This window comes from Penicillium samsonianum, assembly GCF_028829775.1.
Source record: "Penicillium samsonianum strain IBT 33392 chromosome Unknown utg000006l_segment0_segment0, whole genome shotgun sequence".
NCBI classification, from domain to species: domain Eukaryota; kingdom Fungi; phylum Ascomycota; class Eurotiomycetes; order Eurotiales; family Aspergillaceae; genus Penicillium; species Penicillium samsonianum.
In genome coordinates, this window is record NW_026643264.1 from 39,755 (window position 1) to 67,546 (window position 27,792).

The 27,792-nt window shown below is 48.0% G+C and overlaps 5 protein-coding genes across 5 annotated transcripts; 2 read left to right on the top strand and 3 right to left on the bottom strand.

The window, feature by feature from the left end:
- Positions 1-893: 893 nt before the first annotated feature.
- Positions 894-1,383, bottom strand: N7471_010281 (uncharacterized protein; the record flags this gene model as incomplete). Its single annotated transcript, XM_057283000.1, has 2 exons — positions 894-1,258; positions 1,344-1,383. 2 exons carry the CDS (start codon positions 1,381-1,383, stop codon positions 894-896), a joined length of 405 nt encoding a protein of 134 aa, XP_057131979.1.
- Positions 1,384-4,936: 3,553 nt separating this feature from the next.
- On the top strand, positions 4,937-8,152 carry N7471_010282 (uncharacterized protein; the record flags this gene model as incomplete). Its single annotated transcript, XM_057283001.1, has 3 exons — positions 4,937-5,350; positions 5,418-7,810; positions 7,882-8,152. 3 exons carry the CDS (start codon positions 4,937-4,939, stop codon positions 8,150-8,152), a joined length of 3,078 nt encoding a protein of 1,025 aa, XP_057131980.1.
- A 7,054-nt stretch (positions 8,153-15,206) lies between these two features.
- N7471_010283 (uncharacterized protein) lies at positions 15,207-16,349 on the top strand (the record flags this gene model as incomplete). Its single annotated transcript, XM_057283002.1, has 1 exon — positions 15,207-16,349. One exon carries the CDS (start codon positions 15,207-15,209, stop codon positions 16,347-16,349), a length of 1,143 nt encoding a protein of 380 aa, XP_057131981.1.
- Positions 16,350-16,916: 567 nt separating this feature from the next.
- On the bottom strand, positions 16,917-17,999 carry N7471_010284 (uncharacterized protein; the record flags this gene model as incomplete). The annotated part of the gene is made up of 1 exon (XM_057283003.1): positions 16,917-17,999. One exon carries the CDS (start codon positions 17,997-17,999, stop codon positions 16,917-16,919), a length of 1,083 nt encoding a protein of 360 aa, XP_057131982.1.
- Positions 18,000-21,549: 3,550 nt separating this feature from the next.
- N7471_010285 (zinc finger MYND domain-containing protein) lies at positions 21,550-24,525 on the bottom strand (the record flags this gene model as incomplete). The annotated part of the gene is made up of 1 exon (XM_057283004.1): positions 21,550-24,525. The coding sequence occupies one exon, from the start codon at positions 24,523-24,525 to the stop codon at positions 21,550-21,552; it is 2,976 nt and encodes a 991-aa protein (XP_057131983.1).
- Between the last annotated feature and the right edge of the window lie 3,267 nt (positions 24,526-27,792).

Below are 27,792 nucleotides of genomic sequence, written 5' to 3' on the forward strand. Positions count from 1 at the left end.
GAGCCGACATAATCCCTTTAGTTTCCGCTTTGGATGAAGGGAAGCTTGACCGCATCAGCGCGAGGCCTTGCGGCTAAAAGCCTTTCATTCATGGCCAATTTTACATGTGAAACCTGGAAAAAGAAATAGGCTGTGTTCATTGGGGAAACGAAGAGGTAACAGCAGCTGTATCGGTGCCTATCTGAAAGCCGGAAGAAAGGGATCGACGACAATGAGCTCAGATTGTGCTAGTTCGAGATAAGACTAGAGCAGAAACAAATTATTCCAAAAACTTTCACGATGCTTTTTCATCTGCGTTGCTGCATATTGAAATTGGATTACTCAGGATATATTGCTTCAAATGCGGCTGCGAAATCAAACATGAAAATGACAATCGGGAGGGTCTCGCAAGGGTAGTAGTCTTGTTCTTTGTATCGAAAGGCGAGTCGCAGTTCAGTCCAAGAGGACTGTACATGACATGGAACTGGGCCCTCATGTCTTCTAAGGCCTGCAGTATGTCTTGAAGAGGTTCACGCCTAGAAAGGATTTCTTTCAATGGCTCAACTACGGAATAGACCAGATCATCTAGTTTTGCATCGAGACTCAATATTGAATCTTCCGCATCCACATACAATGTGCCAACGTGCGTTCGCGTCTGTGAAACCACCAGTTGCGAGGCGCTTTCGACGGTGGCGTAAATAAAAGGGTCGGCTCCGATTTCTTTCAGCCGCTGTAATTTGTTAGAGTTGTTTGAGAGAAGAAAGAGAGGGACCTGTAGGACCACGGCGACGTACTTCTTTCACTTGGGGCAAGGGATTGACGTGTACCCTGACCAACCTGGCATAGATTCTGTGGGCAAGGAGCTCGTAGTACCAAAGAAATTCGTCAATGGGCTTCGATGAAAACCCGAAGGCCTACCGGACAAACTCTTTATTGGGTACCTCGTGGAACTTTCGGTAACTTTCTTTTGCGAGCTCTATGGCGATGTCCGCAGGGCCTCCAGCCACAAGCTGGGATATATTTAACATCCACTGCTTCTGATCCGGAGTATTTTCCTCCCGATGAGGAGGGAATACATTCAGGCCCTTCAATTTGGCATATTTCTTGTCACAAAGGCCGAGCTTGCAACAACAAACTGGCTCCTTGTCTCCCCGGAGTGATATATTGTCATGCATATGCTCGTTGTCTCCATCGGGATCTCTGCATAATTGTTCTGGTAGTTGGTCTTTCTGCGGGGTTCCGACAGGCGTAGATGGGATTGAACATGTATATTCGACGACTTGAAAATGGAAATATTTGCTTAGTGCGCGATCAAGGCAGACGATGTCTAAGTTCTACCTCCCTGGTTTTGGAAGAAAACTTACCTTTTGGGCTTTCACTGCTATACTGTGCAAGAACAGTCATAGTTGGTGGAAATATGAATGTAAGAGGTGTCTAGTGAATACAGGGGAAGATGCGCGTACATTTATCAAGAGCGCACTATATGCCAAGGATTTGTGTCTCGCTTGCATAGATCCTCGTAGCGGCATCATAGCTTGAAACCCCTATACTTTGGCTGGATTAGGGAGTCCCGAATGACCCATGAGTAGACTAACACCCCTGTCAGCTTTGTAAAAGGGCCAGTGACCATAAGTCTAGATCAGTGCAAGCAAGTGCCCGCGCTAGTACGATCAAATTGCTGCAAACCCAATTTTGTGGAGCTCAATATTCACCCGGACGGACTTCCCCTGCCGAGCACTGACTGGCGCGAAGATCAACCAGGCTCCGCACTCCAGTTCCCAGAACGCTCAGCGCCAAGCCCGTAATTACGGATTATTTCAATACACTGTGATCTATTGGGTGTAATACTCATAAAATACTGTCCTTTTGATAGGCTTTGCTGGTTGAATCAGCATCGATTGATATGCCACACCATGCATGGCTGACTGCTGACTTGTGCTTCACCGCCAGCACCCAACTTTCTCAAACCCAACTGTGGGGCTGTATTTGTCCAAATTACAGCACAGTCTGTAGTCTCTCTGGGCAAGGATGGGACAGGGCTGCCCGGGTAGCTGAGTCCCATCCCTGCCCGTGCATTAGCGCGTCAGGTCACGGGTTTGTGAATGGCAAAGCCTCATTTGTCTAAGAACAGAGCGAGTAATTCAGCTTCGTATAATTTTATTCAAAGTTGTATCTGTCTAGGAGAATGATCCCAGATGGATTCACAGGTAGGCTAGCATTCGCGGAAAGTCTTCGAGACAAATATCAGCAGATATAAATTGCGCAGTTTCTATTGGATAGTCTAGTGCTGCGAACGCCAGTTGCACTCGAGTAGTGAGTGTGTGTGTGGGGACTGCAATCTGTGTTTGCAAGCTTATAATAGGATACGTGGCGCGCACGGATATCATTGGCATTGGATTGGAATCAGGCTACCATTTCCCCTGGGTCTGATTCGTTGCGGGCCGTGCCGGCCTGTGAACGAATTTATGGTGTTATTTATCCATCAAGGGGAAAAGACGCAAATGGTGGAGCATCTAACATACTCGGGCGGATATAGAAAATTCAACCGGAGGAAGAGAGCACGGCGTGAAGCCAGAATTGTAAGGGAAATTGCGGATGGAGAAATCGAGATTCAGGTCAAACTGTATAAGAGGATGACGAAGAAGAACCTCGAAATTGAGCCTATTGTATCTAGATAAAGTAGGTAGACGACCTATATAGGTTCGATGAATTAATGCGATAGATTTGAAAAATCTGCATCAGACCTTGTATTGTTAGGGAGTTCTGTGGGTCATGACCCAGTAATACGAATACTGGCTTAACCCTAATGCATGAGTAGTACGTATCTGGATGGCTGGACAATACCATCAGTACAGGCGATCCAACACCGTAACCGGCCCTTACATTTTTCGTAAAAAAAAGAGGGGCCGGTTACACTCCAGGTTTGCGGGGGCGACGACCGTTCGACCATACCACACTTTGTTCGCGCGCCAACAGTAAAGTGTCTGGTAGTCAGCAGGAGCCTGCCCCGCCAGTACAGGCAAATTGTCCGTGCGTTCTCAACCAATAGTAGTGGCCTATATCGTTGGAGGTGTGGACCACTCAGTAGTGAAATACTTTAACTAGCTAGTTAGTTAACGTATTTCACATGCGAGCTGCGCACACAAGCGAGCTGCGCAGTCCGATACACATACTAAATGCGATACATTACAACTGGATATCCTAACAATACACGTCTATATGAGCTTTTCCTTATAGCCTAATGCTTATTATACAATATTTTGTCACTTTAGGAAGTTTCAGGAAATTTAAGAACTTGATGATTGAGATATATATATTCAGAGGCTTCAAAGATGTAATTTTTAATACCATAACAATGCACGCTTTCGATCTATTCAAAATTGATATATACTACTTAAAATACTTATCAATGGCTATCTGCATTTTTTTTAAAAAAAAAATTAATAAACAAACGTTGGTTGTTGAGATGTGAGTATAGCACATATCGCATTTATTATGGTGTTTCAACTGCGCAGCTCGCTTGTGTGCGCAGCTCGCATGTGAAATACGTTAACTACTACTAACTAAGGGTTAGTTACCATACAATGGCATAATACATATGAGAAATGCTAGAGCAGGTGGCGCAGCTCCCCTTTACTTACTGTTAATAGACCTGGCTTTGAACCTCCGCATGGGTCCCTACCCTGGAACCTCGACCCGCCAAGGGAACCGCCAAGGACCCTCGATTTTACATAAAGGTGTATTAAAGAATGGTTTATAAGCAAGTTATTTCCTAATTAGGGTGAGTCATACATATATAATTTTAGTGGAGGTTCCAGGGTCCGGATTTTAGACCCTCCTTGGCGCCAAGGAGGGTCCAAGTGGAGGTTCAAAGCCAGGTCTATACTTACATGTGGAAAGAAGGGCGGTGTCAGACCCCTGTGATCAGAAAACGAGCCGAACTCCCTCAGCTTCCACATCTACCTCCAGCTGACCGGAGCCGCAGACCCCTCATGCTCTATTTCTCCCGTCGTCGACTGAAGGGGGTTTGGGCCGGCTTTTATTTTGATTAGCCATTTGTCCTCGACTGGAAGGCTGCGTTTTGCAAAAGGGCTTTCAAGTTGCTTATACTGAATCTTATTAAAAAGAAACTATACGGGGACGACTGGCCTACCGGTGATGATGATACACGGTCTATGCTTCTCTTAAGCTTCTCTTAAGCTTGTAACTGTTTCTCTGTGGGATGGAAGTTGATGCATGAACGCTGAAATCATCGCTAGGTGAGGTTTTCGGAGAAAACATGCTGGGGCTTTCAATTGTGTGTAGTCGGCTGCAAGCATCGTTTGCACACAAACATTGGGAAAATATAGGGGGTTTACAAGGGGCGTTTGCAGGCATATATGATTGGATGCAAATGTGGGGCCAGTGTGAGCTCTTCCTTTCAGCGTAAAGAGTTAGAAAAGCCCACATTTTGTGATTGCAATCTCGTCGATCCTTTCGCGGAAACCCACTTACTCCTCTTCCCGATAGCCAATTTTGAAAACTACTCGGCGACCCATCACTCAATTGGCCAAACCCCGGTATATGAGGCGCAAGATTCACTACCTGGCTGTAGCCCTATCGTATACTTCTATTTGATGTAGAGTGAATACATAGTGCACACTGCTCTCCTTCGACTACTTTTTCTTCTCTTTTCCCTTAATATTTCATTTCATTGTTCTATATTCGCGCCTTCCAAGATTAGGTCCACCACTGATCCGCCATTCATTCCTTCCCTTCTATAATATATCTCACTTCCTCAATTACAACCAAAAGCTATTGGTTTCAGTCCCGATTCACCAAGCCAAATTGCTCCTCAACGGTAAATTGGGCGCCCAAGATATACCCAGTGTCAAGGACCCTGGTTAGTTGCGACAACAAAACAAGACAGCCGCGCCTGGCAGCTTCAAACACCGCACACCCGGGCTCTCCACTTGCAATGGATCGCAATCCTTCCCCGGATGAGCACCATGTGTACGCGGGCCCGCTGCAGCCACCAGGATACTCCCTCATGTGTAATCGTGAGCTGCCACAATTAACACCAGAAAGCACATATGGTCGACCGAATGGCCATGGCCTGCCCATGCATTCCCGGCAAGACCAGGTTCCTCCTTACCCAAACATCCACCAGCCAATGAATGGCGCGCCGTACGAGGGCTCACCTGATTATCGCGCTCGTATGGGCTACCCACCCCTGGATCGGATCATTTCGAGCCCTCCGCCTTCTGCATCACATTCAACAATTCACGTTGCCCAAATGGCGAGTACTACGCCGCCTGCCGGGTACGATCGGGCTTTTTGCCAAAGCGAGGCGTTTAGAGCACGCCAGCGTAAGGCAAATAGAGCTACGCAGGTAGGTCAAGCTTGTGGAAGACAGTATAGTTTTAGGAAATTTTTGAACTAACACTCGAGCTATATAGGCTTGCAATCAATGCCGAGCTAGGAAAGCAAAGTGTGATGAGGGACGACCAAATTGCAGTCACTGCAAAGAGAACAATCTTGGCTGTGTCTACAAAGAGGTGTCACCGCACAAACAAGAGAAGACTACCCAGCTGATATTGGACCGGCTCTCCCAGATAGAGAACCGCATGGAGGAGCGAGACAACAGCATGGATGAGCGTTTTGAAAAAATGCAAATGCAAATGCAAGAGCAAATGCTCAACAATTTGGGTAAACTACCACCTCAGACTGTCCAAGATCGTCCGGTCCTCCCAGCACCACCTCCACAACCCGTCATCAAGCAGGACTTGCTTCTCAGAGCAGTGATGCCTCAGACCCAGGTCTCAACTCCAAATATTTTGGACCTCGGGAGTCAGGATGCAGCAGCTCCGAAATTTGGCCAAAAGCTTGGGCCTATAGAACCGAGGCTCGACGATCAGGAGGCCGAGGGAGATCTCTCCATTCCGGTGGAACACACTACTGCAGCTCACAAGCTATTGATGTGGCCGTCAATCAAGAGGCTACTACACTCTGCAGAATACGACGAGGATTATGTGATGCGGTTGGAAGAAGAGCGCGGTCTCATCAGCATATACGGCCAAGGCGAGATCTCATACACAGCAGATGACAGTCAATTACCAACAAATGGTGACCCCAAGGGTGCCCAACCCAATGGAAATTGCGTAGGACCGGATGCTGATGTCGACATCGATGAATCTGGGAACTTGAAACTGGATGCTGTCACTGCTAGGCGCTACTACGATAGCTACTTCCAGCACATGTTTAAGCTTCACCCATTCCTTATGGAAGGCGAGCTAAATATTAAGGTTGATAGCTTCATCCGATGTTATTGTCGCATCAATTCCTCACCGAGTTCGGCTTCCAATTATACACGACTACCTCGCGATGATCCGCCACCAGCCAAGAAGAGGCAATCAAACGAGAGCCTGGGTGTTCGTGGCGGGTTCATGAAGGCTATCTCCAATTCGCTGTGGCCACGAGTCGGTAAAAACATTGACAATGCCTTGATCCTGCTGTGCCTGGCCCTCGGAGCTATTTGCGAAGCTCGTGCCCCTCTCCCTGGGCCTATCATGGACAAGAAGCTTGACTACCTCAACCAGCCTATTCCTGCTCCGCTGCCACCATTTACTCTCTCGCCGACTGTAAATGGGACATACGTTACCAATGGTGTGCTCTCCCCCGCAAACTCTGACTCGGCGGCCATGCAGATGTCGCTTTCGAGTTCTCTTTATTCTCTGCCAACCCAGCCTCCTGGCCAATCCTCCCATAACAGTCCTTTCAACAAAGGCATAGAAGGCCTGTCAAGGAGAGATGTGACAAAGGCGCACGATGAACAAGGGAACACGAGGAACTATCAGGCCATTCCTGGCCTGACTCTCTATGGATACGCGACCGCAATATTGGGCCATCTGCAGGGTGGAAACGAGCTAGAACATGTCCAGTGTTCGTTGCTCGCTGGTCTTTATGCCGGCCAGCTGGCCCATCCTTTCCAGAGCCACAGTTGGATTTATCAGGCCTCAAGGGCTTGCCAGGTTCTTGTGAGAACCAAGCGATATGAGCGACTCGAAGAGGGGGCTACGCAGGACTTGTACAACTTCGCGTACTGGACTTGTCTGCAATTGGAGAGTGATCTTCTCGCAGAGCTGGACATTCCAGCGAGTGGCATCTCCCGTTCCGAAGGTCGGATGGCTATTCCGAAAGGAAAATGGACAATTATTCTACCGAACGATCTCAACGCACCCCAAACGATGATGATGCTGTTTTATTCTGCCCAGATCCATCTACGCAAAGTCTTGAATCGAGTTCATACAGACTTATACAAGGTCGAAAAGCAAGGCCAGACACGATGGTCATCCACCGTTCAAGAGGCTCTGAGCCTAAACCTCGACCTCTGGCGTGACAGCCTACCACAAAACATGCAGTGGCTCGAAAGCGATCCGCCAGCAAACGAAATCAACGCCGCTCGCATGCGTGCCAAGTATTACGGTGCCCGGTACATCATCCACCGACCTCTTCTCTACCACGCACTACACTACGGCCACACAGGTGCCCGCGTCGGTCTAGTCGGCCAGTCTTTGGTGGACTCACCTACCTCGCAACAATTGTCCCCCTCGATACTGCACAGCGGCGCTCAGGATCCAAAGATGGCGAGTATGTCTGGTGACATGGGCTCTATGCCGGCCACAGTCTCCACTGACTGGCAGCCCCCCAAAGTCCGCTTACAAGATCTGCCGAAGAAGCTAAAATCTGCCTGCGACATCTGCATTCAATCGGCTATCAAGAGCACGGAGGCCTTTGATGGTGTGGGCGGACATCGGTTGGTCGTTACCAACATCTTCGGCACTTCCCATGCGTAAGGAATCCTCTGACCCCCGTTTCAAAAGGTCACGGATATAGAGACAATACTAACATATTTCTTCGCAGTCAATTTGGCAATATGCTCGTTCTATCTGCAACCTATATGTCAAGTTTAAAGGAGCTTGTCGAGCTAGAGACACTTGAGCGCCTCCTCGTCAGGACAATAGGTTTCCTCATCCAAAGCAAAAGCATATCCCCCACCCTCCGCGCCGATGCTCGCATTCTCACTGAGATCTACGAGAAGATCTTCCATCGTGCTCCTGACCTGAGGCAAGCCAGCATGAGCAGCCACACTCCAAGCCTGAGCAGCCAAACTACCGGCATGAGCTTCTTTTAAATGTGCATCTAGCGTGAGAGTTATTTTTTTGTTCCGTTCCTGTGGGCTTCGTAACTCGATATCTGATATCTTATATCCTAATGAACACATCATGCATGTCCCTGTCTCTTTAAGCCCGAGCCCTTCCGCGCTCGATATCTGTTATCTGTCTGTCATCTATACCTTGTGGACTACGGTTCTTTTCATTGATGAGTCCCCGAAACCTATCCTATTCAACACTCGGCACTGATACGAGCTTTATTCGTGGTGATTGGTTGGTGTGGCTCTTTTCATACGTCGAGCAATCTCGCTTATTCTTTCATTGCCTCTCTAAGGTATTGCCTGGATTGGCTTTGACCTGTTGGTTTTTTCCCTTTCTTTTTTTTTCTTCTTTCTTTTTACATTTTATTTTGGGTTGGAAGCATTTCGTGCTTTAATGGTCTGACCTTAGCAGATACGTCTTGGGAATGGAGTTATTGTGTCTCGTGTGGTGATTCTACTTACATTGCATGCATCCCAAGTTATACACATCTGTTAGCTTTTTTCCTTTGAATGCTCTTACAATATGCCAACTTATTTCTGTTTATTTGGCTGCGCTATATCATTTTCATATTCAATGCAAAGTTTTGCATTCGGTGATTGGCTTTTGGTGCTTTGAATTATACCTCATCTTCAGTGTGGGCTGTATGTAGGGGTTTTTCTTGCTGTAGACTTTCTTTTCGGTAGCTTGTAGCATTAGACAGCACATAGATCAATTACAATTGAGATGAAGTCTGATACTGCTTGTCCATGTGGTTAATCTGGGAATGGAACTTTTTGGTTCATGCACAAAGTTTCCAAGTTTGGAAGTACTAGACCTAGACCTCATGGCGTTTTGTGGGCCCTTCCGGTTCCGCGGTTCCAGCTCCCATAGTTTCGCCAGGGTATCAAACCAGAATTATCCAAAAGTTTAATTAGAATAAATTGGACGGTAAGGCATATGCCTAAATATGTCCATATTATCACTGGCGATCATAGAGAAAGCAAATGCGTGCAGCTAGCGGACCTCGGCTTCCCCACATTGTGCTCATCAGGAGTTAATTTAGAAGCACGAGTCAGCTTACTATAGAGTTGGTATACATTAAAACATCCTTATGTTTCAGCTCTTACATTGTCCATTCTTTGATATCTAGGTAGAAATCGACATATACTCGAGCCCAGATATGGCCCTCAAGAGAAAGTATCAACCCCTATTTCTATAACAACCAGCCAGTGTTAACAAACAACCGCAGGCTTTACAGCTGATTTACTGGGCAGCTTCATCTCCCGGAGGCTCATAGACACTTTCAAACTATTCCCCGTTGTTGCTCTGGCCCACTACACAGCCCAAGGCTGTGATATTGCTAAAGTGCGCCCAAATCTCGGCAAGGCCCTTAAATCCCTATTCAGAAGCCCTGGGATGTGCTGGAAGCTCGAACGAGGTCTCTACGGCTTGCGGAAGTCACCGAGGCTCTGGCAGTGTGAGGCATCAATCGGTACCACCTTGCTGGTTCGAGAGCATATGAGACACCTCTTCGGGGAGTTCCATTGGCACAATATAGAGGGAAATCCACGCAGGCACAGATCCATAAATTCCAGCAGAAGGTGAGTTCTGCTCAGTATGCCACCATAATCACCAGACCGGATACCGCGAAAGCGACGGCCTCTCTTGCTCAGTATCTCACGACCCCTTCCCCGAGCACATTGAAGCGATCAATCGAGTCATTTCACATTTTTATCACACACGCACCCGGGCCCTTGCATTTTATACACAGCATCAAGCGAGTGGGGCGGTGATTTTCTTCAGTGATGCCTCATTTGGAGACAATCATGATCGGAAAAGCTCGGAGGGATATATATGTATGATTTTTGGGAGACTAGTTGGCTGGGAAGCGAGTAAATAGCGTACGGTCACTACCAGTACCACAGAAGCCGAGCTACTCGCAATCTCAGAGACTGGGAGGATGGTCGCGGCGTGGAAACGGCTATTTCAAACGATCCGTTTCGATCCAGAATATATGTTGGCGATCCATTGCGACAACCAACAAACTGTTGGTTTGCTCACCAAAGAGATGCCTTATTTGTGAACAAAGCTTTGTCATGTGGACATTCTGTTGTGATCTGAGGCTGGTGCAGATCAGGAACCAAGCCGAACCATCGGAATTAATCCCGAGGTGTCTGTACGAAGAATCAAGTTGATTTCCAATCAACTTGATCTTCTCGTTGTATATATGGCCTCATGTTTCCCTCTGAATAAATACAACAATTTATACCTCTGAATTACAACAGGTTATGAGCCCGGAAGCAATCTCTCGGGTGCCGTCTCTACTCATCTGAGAATCATCTTAACTATCTTGTTAATATATCTACCCCGCTCGCTTTCACAGCCATCACAATGTCTGTTCTGGTCCATGACTCTCCTGACCGAGCTGTCACAGCCATAGAGCCTCTGACAGGAAGCGACAACTACGCGACTTGGAAACGTCTCATGACCTCCTACCTCAAAGCGAGGCAAGTCTGGGACGTGGTGTCGGGCGACCTCCAACGCCCCGACTGCCTGTTCAAGTACGCCAAGCCTATTACGGCAGACATCCACCCCTTGGTGGAACCGCACCTCGCTGGGGCGGTGAGACAGCGCGCCATTGAGGCGCGTCTCGAAGTGGAGGTCCAGGCGTTCGAGCGCCACCGTGAATGGTCGCGCCGCGAAGCTGAGGCTTACCACACCATTTTCCGGTATCTGTCCCCCCACATCAGCATTCATGTTGCGGGACTCGAGACATCCCGGGACCTCTGGAATGAACTCGAAGAACGGTACCGGCGGATGGAACTCGCCACATTTTGCGAGCTGTTCGCCCAGCTTCGCGAAACCACTGGCGAGCGCTGCGGCAGCGCGCGCGAATTTGTTGATCGAGTACGATTGCTCGTACATCGATTGAATGCTATCGTGCCGGGATCCATTGGCGATCGAACGCACATTGCGATCTTATTGACGCAGATCGGACCGGAATACATTCTAGTTGTGGATGCGATCCAGAATGACAAGGATCCGGTGAATCCGACCACGATCGGAAATCGCCTGTCTAATGCTGAGCAGACGGTTCGGAGAAAAGAAGCTTCAACACCCTTGCAGGCAGCATCTGGCCCGTCCGTCAATACGGTGCAGCAGTCTGCCAAGAAATGCAACTATTGCAAGAAGCGCGGCCATGTGGTCGCGCAGTGCTGGAAGAAACAGCGAGAAGGACAGTCGTCTAGGGACCATGCCCTGAAGACTGAACGGAGTGTTTCCGGCTCACCAAGAAATGATTTACAAAATATACCATCAAGCCAGAGAGAAGATCGGCCGGGCCCGCCGGCTTCCAAGAGACCGAGGATCAATATCGTGAGGGCGAGGGTGACGACCCTTTATACCCACGCACCGCAACCCCGGTGGATCCTGGACTCGGCCGCCACCAGCCACATCTGCTGGGATCGGAACTGCTTCAGCAGTTTGCGGCCCCACCGCGAGATGCTGGACACGGCGGGCGATCCAGTGGAAGCCGAAGGGATTGGTACGGTGAAGCTCACGCTCCGGGGGAAGTTCAACCAACCCCTGGTGTTAAAGAATGTATACTTCGCGCCACGCGTCGGGATGAACCTGATCAGCGTGCCGAAGCTGTTACGAGACCGCTACTCGGTGGTGGCGCACCCACAGAATGTCTTTGTGCAACGCCGAGGACGGACCGTGGGGACCGCCTACCATGCGGAGGAGGATCTGCTGATTCTGCGGTGCCATGTGAGCGGAAGATCTCGAGAGCGAGTCCAACTGGCGAGAGCGCCGGCGACCCATGGCCATGCAGATTCCCTGGAACCGCAGGCGGTGGCCATGGACGTCGACGACCCTCAGGAGTCAAGTGACGCAGAATGTGCAACGTCAACCTCTGAACTCGGTGGTGAAGCTGCGATACTCGATGGAGATGCGTGCAAAGGAGTGGACCAGGCCTCCGAAGCGTTGTGGCACGCTCGGATGGGACATCTGAACCGGGGCGACTTAAGGGCGGTCCTCCGGCAGACCGGCACTCCGTACCGACCGCTGACGCAGGCGCAGCTGCTGGCAACGCCGCAGTGCCCAGCGTGTATGTCGGGTAAGCAGCATCAGAAGAGGAACTCCCGCGCAAGACGGCCACGTCTGCATTCAACGAGAATTTTCGAATTGATCCACTCGGACATCATGGAGATGCCGATTGCCAAAGATAACTCCAGGTACGTGATCACCTTTACTGACGATTATTCTCGTGGCTCGTGGGCATATGCCATGAGATGGAAGCATGAAGCACTCCAGAAGTTCCGACATTTTGAGGCCTGGGTGCACCGACAGTTCGGCGCCCAGATCAAGAGGTTCCTCACCGACAACGGGAGAGAATACCTGCCGATCGGAACACACCTCGAAATCCAGGGAGTTGAGTTTGACACCTCGCCGCCATACTGCAAGGGACAGAATGGACTGGCGGAACGCACGAATCGTACTATCCGGGAGCGGATTAACACGCTCCTGTCTGATGCGAACCTTCCTCCTTCCTGGTGGACCGAGCTTGTGGACACGGTGGTCTATCTGAAGCTGCGCGCTCCAGCATCGATTTTACAGAAGAAGACACCGTTTGAAATACTATACGGAAAGCCGCCCTCGCTGTCGCATCTGCGACGCATTGGCTCCCGTGCCTGGGTATTGATCCCGAAAGAGCATCGAGCGAAACTCGGACCCCGGTCATCCGAATGCCGATTGCTGGGGTACTCTGAACCGAACCAGTACAAGCTGTATGAAAACCATTCAGGGAAGACAGTCTTTTCCCGTGATGTCGAGTTCGATGAGAGGACCCCAGTGGCGCCACTCATCGAGGGGGAAACAGGCAACAACCTCCCGGACAACGCTCCTCCATCAGCTGTCTTTCCATCAATGCCAAGTTCAACCAGCGGACTGCCAACACCACCTGCATCGCCATTACCTCCGCTGAATGAGCGAGAGAAAACGCCATCTGAGCGTGAGGAGGAGACACCTCCAGTGGTCAATCCAAGTCAACAAGGGACTGACTTGACATCGGATCTTGGGTATTCCATCTATGGTCGCAGACGAAGACCTTCACGGCGTCTCCTGGAGTCACTAGGTAAGGTGTACTCGGCAGGCACATTGAATGCCGCGCCGGCCAGACAAGTCGACCCGGCGTCCTTTCGCGAAGCTGTGTCAGGCCCAGACCAGCTGGACTGGTGGGCCGCCATCCAGAAAGAATATGCGTCGCTTCTCGAACACGGAACATGGGAAAGGGTTCGGCGGGAGGATGTCCCAGCCGGAGATCATGTGATTGGCTGCAAATGGGTCTTCAAGACCAAAGCCAACGGGACTCGCAAAGCGCGACTAGTCATCAAAGGCTACCGGCAGAAACAAGGCATCGACTATCACGAAACGTTTGCTGCTGTGTCGCGAATGGACTCCGTCCGCTGCATTGTAGCCAGCGCCGTGTTGCGCGGATGGATACTCCGCCAATTCGATGCGGTCACCGCATTTCTCCATGGAGACGTCGATTCGTCTATCTATATGGAGTTGCCCGAAGGCTTTGAAATGCCAGGGTACGTATGCCGGCTGCGCCGTTCACTGTATGGGCTGAAGCAGGCCCCGCGGATTTGGTACCAATGCGTCCACCGCGTCCTGGCTTCTCATGGCTTCACCATGGCCCAATCGGACAACTGTGTGTTCTACAAACCGGATTGCGTCGTTTGTGTTTATGTCGATGACTTTCTTGTTGCTGCGGCAAACACGCACGAAATCGAACAAGTGCAACGAGCCTTGCAAACAGAGTTCCGACTGAACGATCTGGGCATCCCTCGTTCGTTCCTCGGGATCCAGTTCGACTATCACGTCGATGGGTCCGTGTCCATTCACCAACACCAGTACATCCAGAAGGTGCTCTCCGACTTTGGCATGGAGAGTTGTCAACCGAAGTCTACGCCGATGAATCCCAAGCAAATCCTGAACCATCGTCCAGACGAGGAATCTCCGGACGAGGAAGCAAAAGCTCGTTATGCCACTGCCATTGGTTCGTTGATGTATCTGATGGTTAGCACGCGGCCGGATATTGCGTTTGCGCTGGGCATGTTGAGTCGCTTCACGGCTCAGCCGCAATCGCACCACCAAGTCGCTTTGCAGCGATTGCTTCGCTACATCAAAGCCACGCAATCCCATCGTATTACCTACCGCAGTGGGCAGCTGATCGGGTATACGGACGCCGACTTTGGTGGCTCTGTCGTCACTGACGGTGCATACTCGACGTCTGGCTATGTATTCCAGCTTGCAGGTGCGCCAGTTTCCTGGTCGTCCAAGAGACAGGGGGAAGTAGCCACGTCTACGACACACGCGGAATACATTGGACAGTATAATGCCATTCTGCATCTGCAGTGGCTCCGCACCTTTCTGGCTGAAACACAACTGTATCGGTCTCCGGTCACCAACATCATGGCTGACAACCAGTCCGCCATTGCTCTTTCTCGCAACCCGGAATTCCACAAACGGACGAAGCATTTCAACGTGAAATTTCACTATCAGCGAGCCGTGCTGGATACAGGCGAGATTGGGCTTCAATATGTTCCGACTGAGGAACAGGCCGCAGATGGTCTCACCAAGCCATTAGGGCCCACGTCCTTTGCCAAGTTTTGTAGTCTCTTAGGCATCGACGCCTCAGAAACTCCAAAGCAACATGCATGACAGCACAGGCGCTCTTTCCACTTTCTTTTCCCACGGAGGTTTTTTGAGTGGTTTTACCGAGGCCTGCCTGCTCAGCTTAAATCCAGTATCGTCATTGCCAGCAATACGATCCTGAGGGGAATGTTGTGATCTGAGGCTGGTGCAGATCAGGAACCAAGCCGAACCATCGGAATTAATCCCGAGGTGTCTGTACGAAGAATCAAGTTGATTTCCAATCAACTTGATCTTCTCGTTGTATATATGGCCTCATGTTTCCCTCTGAATAAATACAACAATTTATACCTCTGAATTACAACACGTACTATTGACCCGGTCAACATCTACAATATGGATGAAACCGGAGTCATGTTGAGTGGCCCCCGTTCGCTGAAGGTTTTGGTAGGGAAGGACTATAGTGGCTCAAGAGGCGTAAGAGTTAATCGGGAGGCCATCACAGCCATTGAATGTATTTCGGCAGATGGCCGGTCACTCCCTCCATTGATCATCTGGCCAGCTGCCACCCATCGTAGCTCGTGGACTACACATCCGACTCCTGATTGGCATTTCGCATGTTCCAAATCTGGCTACACCGATAGTGTGATCAGTCTCTATTGGATCAAGCATGTTTTTGACCCTCACACCAAAGCACTGGCTGGGAATAAGCCGCGGCTTCTCATTAGCGATGGATTCGGCACGCATGAATCTCTTGAGATTATGGAGTTCTGTCTCCTCAATCGAATAATTCTCTGTCGACTGCCATCACATACATCGCACAAACTTCAGCCCTGCGACGTTGGCGTTTTCTCGTCACTGAAGACTGCGTACCGCGAACATGCCGAGTCATTGGAGCGGTGTGGGGCTAACACAATTGGGAAGCAGCATTTTACGTATCTGTACAGCCGTGCCCGCAGCCAGGCGTTCAATTGTCGGAATATTCTCTCGGGATGGTCCAAAACTGGACTGCGACCCTTCAATCCCGAGAGGGTCCTTAGAGACATCCAAAAACCTCCAGCCGGAGATGTACAATTACAGACTTCTGACACTCTCCTGGCTGTTGCAAATGACTTGCCTGACACACCAGTCAGTCCCCGAAAGCTGGCCCTACTACGTAGCGAAGTTGAAAAGGATGCGCATCCAATGGATGAAGGCTGTAAGCTTCGTCTTCAGAAGATATTAAATGCGACGGAAAGAGCATTTGCGGAGCGTTCGCTTCTTCGGCAGCAGAACCACGACTTGTTTGAGCAAAATACCGAGAAGAAAAGTCGACAGCGTACAAATTCGACGGTGGTAGGGAAGGCTAAGATCATGACGTTTGAGGACATTGCAGTGGCAAAAAGGAAACGTGAAGAAAAAGAAGCCGCGCGAGAAGCAAAGAGGAAGAAACGGGCCGAACCGAGTGAAATTAGTCACACCCTGCCACATGCAGAGGGAAATTGTCGCCAAGAACCGTTGAGGGGTATAGAAGATTATTGCTCCGTTCTCCAATTTTGATTTGAGTTTGACTTCTGTTTTCTGGATAGAGTTATGGTCGAAATTAAATTTAGCTCCACATAATTTATATTTTGAACCCCAAACCTAGGCACGATAAACCTACACACCAAAGATCAAATATTACTAATTGGCTAACTGTATGAATTAGCTTCCGTTACGAACTTCAAAAACTAGCCTGCTACATTTTTAGAGGGTGGTTAAGTTACTGTCGTGTCTTCGGAGGACGAAGAGAGGCAATCCCTAGCATACAAACCAAAGGGGGACTTGAAATTTATTTTTCGATTTAAAAGGCACTGTAGGTTAGGTGTATATTCGGCGACAGAAAGAGTCTTAGAAGATTCCGTTATAGCTTCCCGCGGCCCCTGATGATTGGTCTCTGGGAATGATTCTTCACATATGCTTACTTCCTTTCAATCACAGGCTATATCTTACTTCTTAGGACTCTCAATGTAATACTCAGGGTTATATTGCAGTCACGTCTTTCAGCTAGATGTTCCAATTCTAATAAGGTGGCATTTGAGGCCGAATGTGATCATCAGCTGCGTAGCGAGGCCACTTTGCATGACATCATGATGCGCTTCGAGAGCGAAACCAGGAACGAAGAACGGAATTGATTGAGTAGGACCCATCATCCATTAACTCAGCAAAAGAGTAGTCCACAATAGACCCCATATGTTTGTTAAACGTATCTTCGTTTAAATGTCGCTTTTGGTGCTCTTTCAAAGTTTTATGAAACGTTGTGAACGATATCTTATCGTCATCCAAGCAGCAAATACTGTCTAGTAATAGTGCAGCTTGCCGAGAATCAGACTTCAGGGCGCTGTAAGTATCTGACCAAGTTTGATTCAAAGTTCCTCTTGAATACCATCTGCTAGGCGATGAAGCTGATTGAAGTTCAACCCATTGCGTTTTGTAGAACTGTAGATATTCTGCTGCAGTGGAACCAGTGGATCGGACGAAGTCGCCCGCAGAAGAGAGTGCAAGGGGAAGACCGTCGAGATACCTGCAGAGGTTCTCGATATCATTCTGACAATCCGTACTAAGGTCGCCAACCAGATGGGCGCTTGACTTGAAAACCTCCTTTGCTTCCTGCAGTGGGATTTTCTGAACCGGGAACGAGAGACCAAGTTGACAAAATGTTTTACGTCGAGTGGTAACGACGATTCGACCACCGTCGCCTGCCGGGAAAAAGTCGCTGATCTGATCCAATGAGAGACCATCGGCGTCATCGAACACAAGGAGCCAGCTTGAATTTCCCGGGAGGCCCAGCCACCTAGTCATTCCCCTCGAACGTTCTTCTTCACCATTCGGACTTTCAATGCCGGCGTGCTGGAGCTGTGATGGAGAGAGCCGTTCAGAAGCTTTCGCGAGGGAGCGGATCAGCGAGCTTTTATTCCTTGCATCCAGCCAAAAAATTGCGGTGAAATCATTCTTGTGTTTCCTTGCAAGAGCAACTGCGAGCTGAGTCTTTCCAACCCCCCCGGTTCCATGGAGCACCATAATGATGCGACTTGACAAGTTCAAAGGATTTAAGATGGCCCATAAAGAAGCCAGACCCTCCTCGCGACCAATAAATTCTGGTATAGCAGGTACGCCTGTCAGGCTGAAGGGGACGCCATATACAGCAAAAAGTGCAGTGGTAGGTCTCATCGCTCAGATCACAGAGTCCTGATAAAGTGATTTCAAAGGTCCAGTGAGGCTGAGAACGTAGGAGGAATAACGGAAGTGATGGGTGGATATGGGTGGATATGGCTTTTTAAGTTCAACGCGGAAAGGTGAGGATGGGTTAGGCTTCAGGCAACATCCACCAAAATGCTTCCTGAAGATGGGGAACGGCTTTGACCCTGACATACACGTGACCAGCGCACTAACATTGCAAATCAATTTGTTACAGGCTGGTGGTAAAGTCGTACAATTTAACAGTCATAAGCAACCAATGTGAGGCATACATACAGTGACGAGAGGGTATATCTATTATTCGCAGATTTGAGTCGCATGCTATAGAATTAATTCCCTTCACACTCCACCGTCGGCGCGATGCCAAAGGGCGGATGCTGGGATGTTAGTGGATGCTGATTTTGTACACTAGACAGCGCTAGGGTTCCTGGGATTGTAACACAAATGGAAGAATTGGATAGTCACTGGGTCAACCTCAAGGTTGGCTTCCAAGCACTGGCGAATGGAAAGGCCTCGAACTGTGTTGTTAGCAATAGTTATTTTTGGCTCGGAGAGTGATATTTCCGGGTGGAGAGCTTGTCGCCAAATTTGGATCTGGCGGATCAAGGTATCTCCGAGGATGCGGTAATGTACTTTACTGTCACAGTACAATGTCAGTAATATGACGTCGTACCTGACTCATGTGACACATGGTACCATCCATACCATACAAAAGTGCATATTACAGTTAGTCATCTATGTCCGCCCAGATTGTTGAAAACGCGGGTTTTGTCATTTTAGTTAGAGATTCCAATATATCTGTTGTCAACAAAAGAGGGTCGCAATTTTACTAGTGCGCCCGGAATATTCAGCACCCCCATCTGCCTGATGATCCTAAGGCTCTCAACGACCTTACTAAGCTCATCCCCTATTTATTCTGCACTTTCTATAGTATATAAAAATCACACTCTCAAGTACTCAATTGGCTATGCCCGTACTAGTCCGTACTGTAACGACCACGTTCCGACAGATTCCATTGGTGTGTAGAGTTGAACGAATCAGGTGTTAGGCTTATCCGGAATCTTGAAATACCCACGTGACTTCTTTCTGCCAATGCAGCACAGATAGTGCGGCACTGCCCCTAAAAGAAAGTGTTGTTGTTCAGAGGTATGAATTGACTTGTTATTTCAGAGGGATACATGAGCCTATATATACAACAGTTAGCCAAGTTGATTGGAAATCAACTTGGTCGTCTGTATAGACACTTCGGAGCTAATTCCGATGGTTCGGCTTGGTTCCTGATCTGCACCAGCCTCAGATCACAACATTCCCCCTCAGGATCGTATTGCTGGCAATGACGATACTGGATTTAAGCTGAGCAGGCAGGCCTCGGTAAAACCACTCAAAAAACCTCCGTGGGAAAAGAAAGTGGAAAGAGCGCCTGTGCTGTCATGCATGTTGCTTTGGAGTTTCTGAGGCGTCGATGCCTAAGAGACTACAAAACTTGGCAAAGGACGTGGGCCCTAATGGCTTGGTGAGACCATCTGCGGCCTGTTCCTCAGTCGGAACATATTGAAGCCCAATCTCGCCTGTATCCAGCACGGCTCGCTGATAGTGAAATTTCACGTTGAAATGCTTCGTCCGTTTGTGGAATTCCGGGTTGCGAGAAAGAGCAATGGCGGACTGGTTGTCAGCCATGATGTTGGTGACCGGAGACCGATACAGTTGTGTTTCAGCCAGAAAGGTGCGGAGCCACTGCAGATGCAGAATGGCATTATACTGTCCAATGTATTCTGCGTGTGTCGTAGACGTGGCTACTTCCCCCTGTCTCTTGGACGACCAGGAAACTGGCGCACCTGCAAGCTGGAATACATAGCCAGACGTCGAGTATGCACCGTCAGTGACGACAGAGCCACCAAAGCCGGCGTCCGTATACCCGATCAGCTGCCCACTGCGCCAGGAGTTCTACCAATCACTGGACCGTAAAAAGTATGAAGACGCGAAAGCAGGTTTCACTTTTTGCGGTTTGATGTTTGAGAACTACACCATTGTCAGCAAAAAAGAAGGGCTCGTACAGCCGGGAACCTTTCATTGCTTAGAGTTCGCTTCACAAACTGTTAATGCGCTGGTATTTACCATTGACAAGTGAGTCTTAATATTTTTGCCGATGCTTTTCGACCAGAATAAGAGATCTACGATTTCTCAAGTCCAGACAAGACGGCCACACTCAACCATCTCCAGCGCGAATTGAAAAATATAGAATTTGACTTCCAGTACAATAAAGAGCGACGTTCGACAGTCAGTGAAGATTTCAGTTTGAAATTAGAAGTTCAGATGGACTACCTACAGAGAACACTGAGGGGTATTGAGAAATTGTGTGGCCTCTAGTATACTGTTCCGGTCAAGGATCTACAATTGTTGGTTGATGTTATCCATCTTGACCCTGGCCGAAGTGGTGTGCAGGCCACCACACAAGTACGGAGGTGCTCGAAATCAGTTTCACTACTTCACTCTCTTTGGTTATTTGTCAGCTCAGTTTGGGCCCAAGGGGGGGAGGGGAAACCAGCCCTCGGTCTAGCCTTGGCACACCTCTAAGTACTACTCGAACAACTCGAGCTACTACGTATTGAGTTATCTGTGTGGTGGGCTTTATTAGGGGTACCAGCATGGGTACTTACTAAGACCAACAAGAATGATCTGAGTTATAGGGCCTCATCGGATAACAAATTTGCACCGGATAACAAATTCTTCCATTAAAAATGCATTAAAACCACTATTTACAAATAACCACCATGACTATCTATATGTATACCAATTTCCACCATACTTTATTCTAGAAACCTCCACGCCCCTGCTCCTCCTATTTGCTAAGAGCAATTTCTGAGCGAGTCATTGGTTTTCTCTCTATTCGGCCAAACTAGTTGGAATTTTTTTAATAACAGGCATTATTGACAATTATCGACAAAATAAAATTCTCTATCCAAATCTCATTCAGCAACAGCTCCAAACATCCAATTTGGAGAAAACCCATATAGACAACAAAAACCAGAAGAATCAAGCACATAAACAGCTCAATAGAAGAAAAGAAGCAGATCAGGATAAGCAGAAGGCCAACCCACAAAAAAAAATACAAAGGCGAAAAGAATGAAAATCGAAGAAAGAAACCACAGAACAAATCAAAGGCCTTTCCGCTCTTGATAGATTAGCTACTGCGAAAGACAGGCTTGGCTTCGAACAAGCAGATCAATTTACGGTACAGAAAAGATGCAACACCAATTCAAAAGAATCCAGATGGGCCGCCGACTCGGTTTCTCCTGGTATTGTAGTCCTCGGGTACTCCTTGTGCACTGATTCCTGGCTTGACTTCAGCTATCACGCCCACTTTGGTGAAAGTTTTGCTTTCAATTTTGGTCATGGGTTGATCCATGGGAAATTGGATTCAAAAGCAACTTTGGTTTTGGGAGCTAAAGTGAATCCTAGATTAGACCTTACAAGGCCACACAAAATGCTTGAAAGAAAAATGTATGCTTCAAACAAATCCACTTTAATCTTTCCTGCATACCTTCTTATGCCTTTTCCAAGCTGCCTTTTGACAGTCACGGTCGCAATAACTTACATTGCCGCATTGAGAGCATTTCTTGAGTCGCATGACACTTTGTCCACAGTTGTCACACGCTTCATCACTGGTCCCCATATTCAGCAGCGGAGCGTGGATTTTACTCATATGTCCCTTCTGCTCCTTGCTTATGAAGGTTTCCAGATACGGAATCGCTGAAATCGGCATGATCGCAATACGAGTTGCGTACTTCGCAAGAGCTTCCCAATTCTGGAACCGAGGAAATCCGTCCATGTCCTGGTTTTCGCCACAGCAGCAAATTGGCAGTTGACTGTGTTCAAATGATAGTGGAATAAGGCCCTTTGAAAAATACTGGCAACTTTCGTGATGATGCCAGGCCTGTCGGCAGCACTCTGCTTGAACAGGAAGCAGCTTCTTCCACAGCATTTCTTCTTCGCGAGACTCCAGGATTATGCTGAGTATTTTGCCTGACATGACGAGGTAATTCAGTGATTTCGATAATTCGAAGACTCGCGCCTTCGACAATGGAACGACATATGCATCCAGCAGGATGGAGCCATGTAGGAAATTATGGCGAAGCGCTGAAGCAAAAATCAGGGTGTCGGAGCTGTTATTCTTGTGCTTGCAAACAAGCTGAAAAATTTGGTATTGACCGTGATACGGACTGGTTCCTGCAAAACCCTGCAAGATTGCGTTTATGGAGATCTTGAGTTGAAGTAACGGGTTGGAGGTCAACGCCGACCTCTCTTCATACAGCTTTCGCTCCCTATTGCTCAGCATCAACCCCATAAATTGCTTGACCCAATCTAGTTTTGCTACCACAGGGATCACTGGCTGCTTGTCGAGGTTTATACTGGGAATGAGCAGTGGGATTGGCTGTCGTTCGCACATATAGATTGGGAAAAGATTGTGATTGTAGCCCCCAAGTGAGAGCGCAGAAGCAATAGAGACCGTCAGCTCAATAGCCCCAGATATCGATTTGATCTTAGGCTGAGCTCCATTGATAGGATATGGATAACTTAGTCTCAATTCTGCTGAATTTTGGAGTCTAAGATCCATTGTGCATGGCGAGACCTGCGTTACCATAGGCTTTGCGTCTGGTGTCATGACTTTAGAAGCAGTCTGGACTCGCAGGGTCTTTGCGCAAGAATCCCCATCTAGATGTACCCAGCAATATTCCATCTGAGAGGGTATATTTTCCTCTGCAGCAGCATGTTGTTTACTGGGATTACAACTAAGCCCCGGCGGCTCAGTCAGAACCCGGAGATTGCGACTGTCTAATCCACACTCAAAAATAGCCATACGAATCCCCAGTTTGGGCATGTAGTGGCATGTAGAAGGAGCGGATGAGACCGTCAAGGCGATTCGAATACCCTCCCTAGGCCCCAGGAGCAGGGACCATGTGGGAACTGCACAGGTCACGATCAAGTCAGCAAGGCCCCGCCATCCGTGATGGTCTGGGATGACATCGCAAATAGCGTTGTCAACTGATCGATCTCTCAGTTGTCCGAAAAAACACTGAATAGCAAAAAAGCTATTATCGAAACTTTGCTCAACATCCCAAACACCGACATGAAGACCAGGCGTTCCTCTTGGGTCTTTATCTTCCGTAAATATTTCAAGCTTCTGTCGTGGGACTGTCAAAGCTAGATATACAATTGGCGGGGCATCTTCGCGTCCCAAGAGCCCGGTACCAGCAAGGCACGCTCTAGGTCGCCCATATAGAGTTCGAACAACTCTGTGAGGTGGCTGTTTGAGGACATCACTAGTAAATAAGCCAAACACGTGGAGCCATAGACAAAGTTCCTGAAAACTGTTGCTTCCGACGAGCAGTTGTCTGTCGGCCTGTATCATGCCCAGAAGGCAGGTCATAAAGGAAGTCCAATCAGTTTGGACACGTTTCTTTGCCAAAAAAAGAAGTATGACGAATGTCGTGCGATTGTAGTGCCGGAGATCTACAGAAAGTGGCGATCTTGCTTGACGCATCATGGACTCCATCATTGACCCCATATCTTCACAACTGAACATTGTCAGGTAAAGCTTGAAGAAATATCTGGCTAGTTGGTCGAACTGATACACAAGCTGATAGCCAGAGGTAGAACAGTCATGTGCTTGGATCGAATCACCAAAGCTGGGGACCCTCCATGAAATCTCCATATGGTACTGACCCCGGCGCCCAGTGTTCTTTGAAGCCGTGAGATCTAGTACCTCCTCAAGCCCAGCAGCAGAAGCTGTATATGGAATGAGATGTCCAGATGGTGAGAGACCAAGGATCAAAGATATTGCAGCAACATCCGAGCAAAGTAGAGCTGGCAGTGCTACTGTGATATCCTCCGCCGCCCGTAACAAGCTATTTGTGAACAGTACTGAGGTAACTCGTCCTGATAATAGCGGTACAACTGCAGGTAGAACATTAAGCATTCCAACATGATCAACGAGGTTTGACGTTTCGATAATATCGAACAGCCTCCTTTCAATAGGCCGATTCAGGTCAAGGAGATTCAATTCTGTGGAGCTCCATGGAGAGGTGTATGCCCTCACGAGTTTTGGAATTACATTTGCTGAACTGTGAGAGTCTTGTAGCTCATAGCAAAGCCGTAAAGCATCTCCGCAAAAGAATCTAATTTGGAGAGTGCCGGAGTGTACCTGATGTTTCAGGGCAGTGCACCACTCCGAAAACTGAAATTTTGCGAGAGCGACAATTTTCGTTCCTATATCTTGTTCCGAACATGTTTCGTCATCGAATGCGCTGGCAAGGTGGAATGCAAGTAGTGGGTCGCTGCCGTAGTGAACTGCAAATTTTCCAGTTGGCGCTGAAGAGATGGCAAACAACGGATTCACGCGTCCGTATCCGCCTTCTCCTAGATCATGTAAGTCTGTGGCATTTCCGGCAACGACGCCGGTTTCCCAGAATTTGCGAAAGCACGAAGAGAGTACGGGCATCGCACGCGCCCAATGAACTGTCGCTGAACGAACGCCTTGAAGAAAAATAACATCTTCCTCGTGGGTTCTTTTCAGCGTTTTCTGAATTTCTTCCCTTGCATCCTCCTCAAAAGAAGCTGCCTTATCAGCATCCAAACCTGCCATACTAGAGTACTGTTTCCAGAATGCACGAAGACGAGATAATGTATCTTGACTCAAAAATTTGATGAAGCCGCCATACTTTGAGCAGGACCATATCTCAAGCGTTTCTGAGTTAGATAGAAGCTTGTCTGTCTGACTCTTTATTATTGCGACGTCAGAGTTCGTAACAAAGAAGTGGTAAAAGATCTTCCATATTGAAGCACTTGGTGCATTGTCAACGATAAGGGAGAATAGGATGATGTTTCGCGCTGAAAAGCCTACGATTAGCGCGATACGGGGAAAATAAACAGGCGTGATTACCTATGATCGCAGTTTCGACATCACAACAAGTAAATTCCCACTTGATGTGTTCATCTAGAATCTCAGGTCAGCTATGATAGAATCTTATTTGCATGATAATCGTACCTTGTATTGGCTTGCACCAAAGGGTAAAAAGTAAGTTTCTGGGATCTCCACATGCCAAGAACAAGATCTTGACCTGTTCCTCTTCAAGTTTATGTATTGGCGGAGGCACTCGACAATTAAACACATTCACGGCTGGTGTATTACCAATTGGGTAAAAAAAATACCTCAGATTCACGTTTGTCGCACCAAGCATGTTGCAAACAATCGGTGTTTGTTGTTTATTTCTATCGTCTGAAAAAATGCAGAGAAGGGAAGCGGCAACTCCAACGTTTGATCGGCAAGGCAGTTCTATGGGAGGTACTTTCTTAAATGAAATGTCGAGATCTCTCATTAGATAAGCATTCTAGGACAGACGCAAGGACTATATTACCGATTCACTCAACGTAGTTAGCTCCTATGCACATCCATCGCCTTGGAGATTTCAGGAAGCCGAGGAATGCATTTTGATTGGCCGTGGCTCGATTCTTTTTCACCGAACACCCATTCTCGTTTACAAGTGTCCCCCTAGACGTAAAAGCTAAACCTAAGTTGGAAACCGGGCGCTAGTTTCCCAGCTCATGTCTGCTGCCACCTGTACTTCAAAGCTGAACATTGAAGTGTCCCCAAAATAGCCCGCCAGTCACTGGCTTCGGCTAACCGCCAAAGTTATCGCGTCAGACGTGTCGAGTCATGGTTCGCTCCCCTAAAAACCTCCACTAACGAGGGACAGACTATATGCTTTTCCATAAAGCTAGACAGATCATGAGTCATTACGGAATTCAATTACGAGTCAAGGGCTTCTGACCGGGCTAGAAGCTATTCCTTGTGCAGGAATTGCCCCCTAGAATGACGCCCTAATGGCAACAATATGGATTTGGGCACCTATGAAATGGGGCTTCCCAGCTCCTGAACGCGCACTCCAATCGGATTGAAATTGATATGGATGAATTTCGGAACCTTCACAATCCACTTTTTGACATTTTGGCCTCGAAAAAATAATATGGACGCTGCCATGATACCAACCCTAATGGGCTGGACTTTTCGGGGTGATGCATCACGGTCGCTACGTGAAACCGTCTATTCCTGTGTCGTACCGAGGCCTGTGCTATTCAGCGCCACTATATTGATGTTACACAGTATGTCCCATTTTGTGTAACAATAGTACACATGGTCTTGGGCAAGTTTCGTCCCCTTCATACGCCACATAACGCATGCGACAGATCCTGGTAGCAGTTGACCGCCATTTCAAGGTAGAGACGCAGGGACCTTTGATCTATGTAGTAAAGGTGGCCTGGTCGGGGCTCCGGCTATGTCCTACTGTCAGAAGTATCTCCAGGTGGTTCGATGTTGGGGTGTTGGAGTATCTGGTGCTCCGCACGAAGAGAAGCTCATGTTATGAACTCAGAGCCTTATTAATGGCAAATATCCACACGATTGAGTGAACGATATTGAAACTAAATAATATAGGCAGGCACTCTGATGATCGGTTACATAAATCGCCATCGTTATAAATTGCAAGCCCAGTGATTGACTCAGTCACTATCGTAGGTACGATCCACTGACCGCAGGCCTGTACGCCGAGCCATTGATATATAGTTTCACTAGTCTTCTTCGCAGTGGCTAGTGGAAGCCGGTAGTGAGTGCCGGGAAGGTGTTGAATAATCTCTCTCGGTCGTACTGCAATCTGACATTCCTTGCAGACAATGATTGGCAATTCGTAGGGTCGAGTAAATAATTGATCTTCCATCTTTATTTACCACTATAGTGTTTGAAAGTGAAAGTCAAAAGCTAGGAAACATAAGATGAGATTTCGACTTCTTCCTCAATAAAATCCCCTTAATTATCTACTATTCGTCTTACCCGACCCATATCGATAATGACAGGATCCTCTAATGTCGCCCATTCTAAAGATTTAACTTGCCTCGGTCATGCATGCATTTCATAACAACACATCCGTGGGATTGTGGCCTGTTTTCTCAAGGCCTGTTTTGGAGGCCGGTGACACCACGGGAAAGTGGTTTTATCTAGTAGGAGCTTAAATCAAGCCTGGAATGAGATCAGTGAACATGATCTGTATCAATGACGTCTGCAGGTCAGTATTTCTGTGGTCACCCTTCCTCGGTAAGCTTTGAACTGCTGAGAAGTGCTGTGTCTATTATGCGGTCTGATCAAAGGATCTCGCACAACAAGATTCCTGGGTTCATGTCAGCTATGTTTGAGAAAAGCGACAACCTCCGAGATTCGTATCAGCGGCCTATCCCATGGGAGGCGGCCCATTGAGCCTGAGTGGGCTTTACAATACATTCTTTACACGTATTTGGTAGATTTGGTTGGTCAAAGAAGATGCCCCACACCCCTGACTGGGGATTTTAAATACAGTCACCCCGCAAAAGTTTCCGTAAAACCCTTCCCACCTCAATATATATATATGCAACCTACACATTCCAATTAATTTACATACCACCAATCTAAAATGCATGCTTTTAAAAAATAGGAATTAAATGCATAAATGGCTAATTCATTAAACCTGTATTTTTAATATCTAGTATACCACCCTTTAGCTGCAATTACAGCCTCACATCGACGATTCATGCTCTGGATCACCCGGTCAAAGTAATCCTGGCCTAGCTCCTCCCATGCTTTATGAATTAATCCCTGAAAATGTGTAACTAACTGCTCTTTAGTCCCTTCAAATTTATCTAGGTCAGGATCGAGGCGATCGATCATTTCTTTTAGCTTCGC